At 53.9% G+C, this 7,257-nt stretch overlaps 1 protein-coding gene across 1 annotated transcript; it reads right to left on the reverse strand.

Annotated features, from left to right (window-relative positions):
• Positions 1 to 303: 303 nt before the first annotated feature.
• Positions 304 to 2,186, reverse strand: LOC114052451 (cytochrome P450 2D14-like; the record flags this gene model as incomplete). The annotated part of the gene is made up of 2 exons (XM_027875065.1): positions 1,832 to 2,186; positions 304 to 553 (listed from the first exon to the last, which is right to left on the reverse strand). Coding segments are annotated over exons 1-2 (448 nt in total), but the record flags the coding sequence as incomplete, so codon positions are not given.
• Between the last annotated feature and the right edge of the window lie 5,071 nt (positions 2,187 to 7,257).

Genomic DNA, 7,257 nt, shown 5'->3' on the forward strand with positions numbered 1-7,257 from the left:
CCCAGAATAGCTCATGGCTCACTTCTAGACATGCCCATTCTTCAAGGGACAAGTGAAACCCTGCCTCCTCCCAGAAGATCACCTAGACCACCCCAGCCCACACTGAACTCCTTCACTGCTGAGTCTGAGGTGCCCCCCCCACCCCAGGATGTTGGCTAAATGCAGCCTCCCAGAAAGGTAACTGCTCTGGACCTCAGTTTCCTCCTCTGAACGATAAGAAGGTTGAACTTGATGACTTCTGAGTCATTCTTGGACTAAGCATTGCTTTTGAGGACAGTCCTCCAGTGAGTAAGGCTGCCTTACTAGTGAAGTGACTGACTAGCCCTGGAGGCCGCCCTGGAGGCCGCCCTGGGGCACTGGCTGGGTCAAAGAGCAGCTCACCTTCGGCTTCGGGCCCAAAGCCCAGGTGATGGTAGACTGGTGAGGATGGCCGGTCTGAGGTATCCTCAGACTTCTGCACCAAGGCCTCCCGGACAGCGTCTGGTCCATTCAGCACCACTACAGAGGCCCAGGCCATTCGGAGGCTAAAGACATCCCCAAACTTCGCCCGGAGCTGTGGAGGGAAGGGAGGGTATGGGCAGAGGGAGGTGGCAGGGCCAGGGACTCCCTGCACCTTGTGGACCTGGAGTCTCTACCCCAGGGTTCTGAATCCCGGCCCCAGGCACCTAGGTACGGCCAGGAGAAGGAGCCTCCGTGCTGGAGGGAGCAGGACATGCCCATTGTGCCCATCTAGATTGGGGTGACCAGCACCCACACAGCAACTGGACCCAGGAGCACATATGAAATATTACACGTGCCAGACAAGCAAGCTGCACGAGTCACTCCTAGGCTCAGAGAGTCAGGGCTGGAAGGACCTCAGAGGCCATTGAAGCCACCTCATTTTACAGAGGAGGAAACTGAGGCAAACTGAGGCCAAAAGTGGCTTGTCCGAGGTCACACAGCTTGAAAGTGGCAGACCTGAGATTTGAGCAGCCCAGGCTCCCTGATTTCAGATCTAGACAGTAGAGAAGGAGTAGAGAAGCAGCAGGAAGTCCCAGACAATGTAGCTAATACAAGTGCTGGGGCTACTATTGCCCCTGCCTTCAAGGAGACCGCATGCTATTCATGCAGTCTGCTTGGAGCAGAGGACAGGGAAGAGAGGAGGCTGGAGAGGGATGCGGGACTCATGCAAGCTGGGGAGGATTTCCAGCACTGTGCCGAGGCGCTTGGATTTTAGCCTAGACACAGGGCGGGGAAGCACCCGCCCTTTCTGAGCAGGGAGTGGGGTGTAGTCAGAGCCGCACTTTAGGGAGAGTCTGGGAGAGGGGAGAGGCTGAAAGCAGGGAGAGCAGTTGGCATCCAGTCAGGGGGGGGAGGACCTGAGCTAGGGAGTGGAAAGGAAAAGAGGGATGGGGGTGGGGAGGGGAGATAAACATATAAGGGAAGTGATAATCCCAGGTCCAGCGGAGAGAAAAGCCGAACTTCAGAATCAGGGCGACCTCTGGCACAATATCGGCAGTGCAATCTTGGATTGCACCCCAGAGGCTGCGGTGAGGGGGCAGTGGAAGATGGGACCAGAGAGAGTGGGCGGGGCTTTGAAAAGTGATTGGAAAGAGGGCCAAGGCTGCACCTTGAGACAGAAATGAACTTTGAAAGAAAGGGTTTGTTTCTAGAATCCCCGGGATCAGTTTGTAAGTGGTTTGGGCTAAGCCACAACTGCCCAGCAGGCACTGGGAGCCTAGAGGGTGGGGATCTGCTGATCTTCACAGGCCCCCAGGGTGGGGGGCTTCTCCCCATCCAGGGAACTGTCCGTGCGTCCTCTGCCCAACCCCGCCCCCACCGGCCCCCTTACCTGTCTGAAGGAGCCGTGGAGATTCTGAAAGTCTATTTGGAGCATGTTTCCCAGCAGGGGTATCCTGGTGGGGCCCGGAGGATAGCGGGGGGACGTCCGCCACCATTCTGAGATCTCCAAGAGGAACAAGAAGACAGTGAGGGCCAGGACCATGGTGGTCAGGGTCTGCCAGCAGAACAGCTGGGCTGCGAGTGCCATGTTTTCCCCGTCCCTGGCCCACGCTAAAGACCCTGTTCCTCCTCCTCCTCTTCTTTCCTTTCTCTCGAAGCCTGACCCCGACTTTTATCCAGCTCCTGAGGGTGGAGACCAAGCCTGGGATCCTCCTCAGATAGCAACTCCCCTCTCCCTCTCCTATCTGTAGCCCGGCTCCTCTTAAAGGAGGAGGAGGCCTGGGCAGCTGCAGCTGCTGGAAATCTGCCCATAGAGGCAAAGGGATTGAATTTAATCCCAAAGGACTCTGCCCTGGGAGTCAGGGGAGGAACCTTGACTCTGACACCACCTACCTACTCCTACTCTCGAGGAGCCTCCGTGTCCTCATCTGTAAAATGGGGACAGTCCTCTGTACCTCACTTACAGCAGAGTTTTAGGGTCGAACCTCACAAAGCACCCCCAGCCCCAGAGTGTGGTATTGACTGAGCATCTGTTAACGCCTCTTGTGGGCAGCCGGATACCATGGACAGCGCAACGGGGACTGACTGAAGCCCTCAGGCAAGCGGCTTCCCTTCTCTGGGTCTCAGTAGCCTTTTGGGTAAATTTCTTGCCGAAGGCCACTGAGTGAGTTAGTGTGAGAGAGGAGACTCTAGGCAGCCCGGGGTCCTGATCTCCAGGTCAATGTTTCTTTTTTCTTTTTCTTTTTGTTTTTTTTTAGGCAATTGGGGTTAAGTGACTTGCCCAAGGTCACACAGCTAGTAAGTGTCAAGTGTTTGGTCTGAGGCTGGATTTGAACTCAGGTCCTCCTGACTTCAGGGCCGGTGCTCTATCCACTGCGTCATCTAGCTGCCCCTCAGGACAATGTTTCTCCTTGCCTGCTTAGCTGGAGTGTGTCCAGAGGAGGTAAGCAGGGTGGTGAAGGGCGTATGAGAACTGGCTTGAAGGAACTGGGCATGTGCAGTTTGGGGAAGGGAGTGGGATGAGGAGGAGGAGGGAAAGGGCATGGCAGCTGTGTTCAAGCACCTGGAGGGCTCTCGCGGGGAGGAGGGATTGGACCAGTTCTATTAGACCCCAGAGGGTGGAAGTGATGGGGGAGGGGGAGATTTCAAAAGATTCAATTTAGGGAAAAAAAAGAGCTGCCCTAAAGTGGATTGGCTCATCCTGGGAAGCGGTGGGTTCCCCTCCTTGGAGGTCTCCAAGTAGAGGCTAGACAAGCACTCATCAGATATGTCAAGAGGGGACTTCTTTGGGGTATGGGTTGGACCGTATGGCCTGAGGTCCCTTCCGACTCTCTCAATCTGTGATTCTGGGAAGTGATGCAGGACTTTTACGGGTTAGAACAGAGACAGATCCCAGAAACTCGCCCCTGCTTAGAGCATAGAACCCAAAATGTCAGGTAACACGCCACAGGATCCAAGCTCCGGTCAGCTCTGGTTGAGGACTGCTTTCTTCTTCTCCCAGATGTCTCATGCCCTCCAGACCACCCAGGATGGGCCATAAAATCAGGGCCTGGGTCCCTTCTTGCTGAAGGGAGCAGGGGATGCTAAAATGTGGCAGGCCAGGTCACAGAGTCAGGCCTGGACACAGGCACGTGGAGCCAGAAAGCCAGTCTGGCCAGCGGAGATGGAAAGGTGGTCTGAGAGCACCCCGTGAAGAGGGAGGCACTTTGGTTTGATCCCAGAGGCCACAGGAAGCCCCTGGAGTTTGTGGGGTGGCAGCAGGGTGACACGTTTAGATTTTGTCAGCCTGTGGAGGACTGACCAATGAGGCCACTAGAAAGGGCCAGCGGTGATGGGAGGAGGACCTGAACGAGGGCTGCGTCAGTCTGAATGGCGTGCAGGCAGGAATGGAAAAGTCAGGCCGGGTGCCTGACCCAGGGACCTGTCACGGTATTTCTGCTCGCCGCCTCATCCCATGTCTTTTCTCTGCACCTCGACGGTAAGCACAGTGAGGTTGGGGCCACAGCCCAGTACCCTGCCCAAAGTAGGCGCTCTAAGCCTGCTGACTTTGTGGATTTCCCTGAAAGGAGACGAGAAGTCAAAGGCTGAGATGTCCTGTCTCCAATTTTCCTGGCTCCGTGAAGAACCCCCCACCCCCACCCCCTTTCCACAGCTCCAAATGGCCGCGTTTTCTCTTGTGGTATCTTTCCAATTTCATCCATCCCTTTTCTATCCCGGCTTCGTGCCTGGTGCTCCTGCTGGCATAAGGTCAGGAGGCTTTCCTTCGGGCACTCTGGCCTCAACTCCTTTTAATCCACGATGGTCTTGTCCTCCCATAGAATGTCCACTCGCTTCAGCGACAGTTTTATTTGAAGGGTCATTCAGCCCGGTCAGCCCTCCCCCCTCCTACAACACTTCCTTGCTTTCTACACACGGAGAACACGAGCTGGATGCTTGTCCACCGTGACACGGCAAAGAGCACGCAGGAGCAGGGCTGGAGGCCACCCCTCGCTCCAGGGCTGTTCTCTTAGAGCCACGATGCTCGGGAGAGGATGTCCTCCAGAAAGGTCAGCGCAGTCAACCAGCAAGCAGAGATGACACAGAGATCAACAACAGACTGTCCCTGGAGCCCAGTGAGTGGACGCCCTAGTGGCCCCCAGGGAAAGGCCAAGGTCACACTCTGTCTGTGGATGGCTTGATGAACAGGAGCAATCTGAAGGGACGTTGGGGAGCCATCACTGGCCTCCCCTGGACCCCCAAGGGCTCAGCGAATCTGAGCTCTGAAGCTTCGTGCCTCCACTGTGCTGGGCCTGTTTCTTCATCAGTAAAATCAGGCTGTTGGGCAGGATGGATCCTCTAGATTTCTGAGGCAATGACCCTCCAGACACTGGAGGATTTGGGTGACCACGACAACAGCAATAAAAACAACCCCAACAGACCCCAAAATTCAGATCAAATGCAATGACCAGCTGGGGTCCAGGGGACACCACGGCTCAGCATTAACAAGTGACAAGGGCACAAGAGGACCGGGACCCCAAGGAGAGGCTGAAAGTGGGGGACACACATCCATCCCCTCCCTCACTGTTTCTGCTCTTTCTACTCCAGGGAACCACAGGAGAAACAGGGAAGAAGAAAAAGAGGTGAGAACAACAGGGCCCCCTGCTTACCTGCATCGATGGCACACGGGTAATGGTACCGGAAGGAGCAGCCTTTGTTGTAGCAGCCTAAGGTGGCGCCTGGCTCCTGGCAGTGGGAACATTTCTGAAAGGAACGAAGGGGTGAGAGGGGTCAGTTAGCTGCATGAGCGAGCTCTCGCCTGCTCACTTCTCCCCAACCTCAGCATGACTGGAGTTACTGCACTCACGTCCTGACCACGATCCACCTGACCTCCATTCTAAACCGATCCTTGACAGGCCCCAGCAACCAGGCCAAGAGGCTCCGTAAGCAGAGGGCAGAGGTCACTGGCTTTGGCCACTGGGGGAGAGTCTCCCCTCGGAGGCCGCCGTGAGGACCAAATGAAAGCACTATTAGAAATACGTCACCTCTTATCAATTACTATTACTGTACACTCTTCCTGCTCCTCCATCCCTCTACCGCCCCTATTCTGGACTGCCCCTGGAGTCGGAGAACGGCCCAAAGGCGCAAGAGCTCAGAGGGCATCGAGGCCAATGGAGATCTCAGCCCAAATCTGCTCTGGGCAGCATCCCTGACATCCACCTGGCCTTCCCAAGAGCTCCCGCTATGAGTCAGCTTCTGTTGTTAGCAACTTGGCCTTCAGAGCTTTCTCAATCACTTCTAATGCATAAGAACCAAGGGGAACGGTCAGTCAGGCAATCAATAAGCATGATTAAGTGCCCACTCTGTGCAGGGATACAAAAAGAGGCAAAACACAGACTGAGCCCCCAAGAAGCTTGCAGTCTAACGAGAGAGGCAATAGGCAAACATGTACGTGCACACAAAATATAGGCAGGATAAATTGGAAATAATCAATAGAGAGATGGTACTAAGATTGAGGGCTGGGAAAGGAAGTCAGAATGGAAGGCAGGAAGTAGAGATGAGGGGGAGGCCAGCAGGGAAAAAAGCGTGCAGATGAGGAGCTGCCAGAAGGCAGGTGTCACCGGGGAGAGGGGATTAAGTAGAAAGGTGGGAGGGGGCCAGGTTGGGAAGGGCTTTAAATGACAAACACTGGATTTATTTTTGATCTTAGAAGTAACAGGGAGGCACTGGTACAGCTGTACTTTTACTCTTTAAAAATTAAAAACAGTTTTATTTTTAATTCTTATTTTTGATTGGCCAAAATTGGAAGCAGATTTTTCAGCTACTTATCCCAAATCTCGGAAGTCCCTTCCACCTCTGAGTCCTAAGATACCCTGGTACCTCAGTTTCCTCATCTGTAAAATGGAAAAGAACACTTGAACTCACCCTCTTACAGGGTTATAGTGTGGATTCAAATGAGACTCTTAAGCCATCAAGTGCGCAACACACATGCCAGCTGTTTTCCTAATGGATTGACTTCTCTGCATCAAAGTGAATTTCCACACATATAAACGTACCAGGGAACAAAGACTGAAAGGAGTCTCCCCCTCAAAGATGTCACGATGCAACACCCCCCCCCCGCCAGGTTCTGCACGGGCAGATTTCTATAGTCAGGTTTTCTTCAAGGGAAGTGAGGAAGCCCCAGAGAGGTGGGAAGGCTGGGAACACTGACTGTTCCTCCAATGAGGACAGAATGACGTTCAGGTACAACTCAGCAGATGATACGAACTTCTGAAGAAAGCTGAATTCGAACGTTTTGGAGTCTACATAGAAAAGTTAAGCCACCAGTGGTCAACAGCTGGTTTCAAGCCTATGCCTTAGGCATAATCGTGAGAACGACAAAAAAATATATAATCATGAAAAAGAAATTAAGACTTTAGGAAGAAAAGTGCAACAGCTCAGTGAACTCCCTCCCTGCCTGCCCTGGTTGAGCTAAGAGAAGCGATGGTTCACAAACAGCTTGGTCTTCTGGAGATCCACTGGTGAGGAGCTGAGCTGGGAACTAGCCCAGGCCCTTCTAATCTTTCCAGAGGGGAATCCAGCTGAAAAGCACCACCCAGAAAAAGCAGCTTCCTAATTATAACCCTTCCTTTCCAGAGACTCCAAAGCCCTTCTCTATTTCCTGGCAGCTCAGGCCATAGAGGTTTACAGTTTGCCTTCAAAACCATCAGCAGGTTATGGCCCAGCGGGAAGGATGGGACTCATGCTCACGGGGTCTTCAGCAGACACCCCTGGTGAAGGCCCTCCTCCCTGTTCCAGGAGGGCCTGGGCATGTGTAGAAGATGCTCAGGTTTAGTCAGC

Source organism: Vombatus ursinus, unplaced genomic scaffold (assembly GCF_900497805.2).
Source record: "Vombatus ursinus unplaced genomic scaffold, bare-nosed wombat genome assembly UNPS02003588.1, whole genome shotgun sequence".
Taxonomy (NCBI): domain Eukaryota; kingdom Metazoa; phylum Chordata; class Mammalia; order Diprotodontia; family Vombatidae; genus Vombatus; species Vombatus ursinus.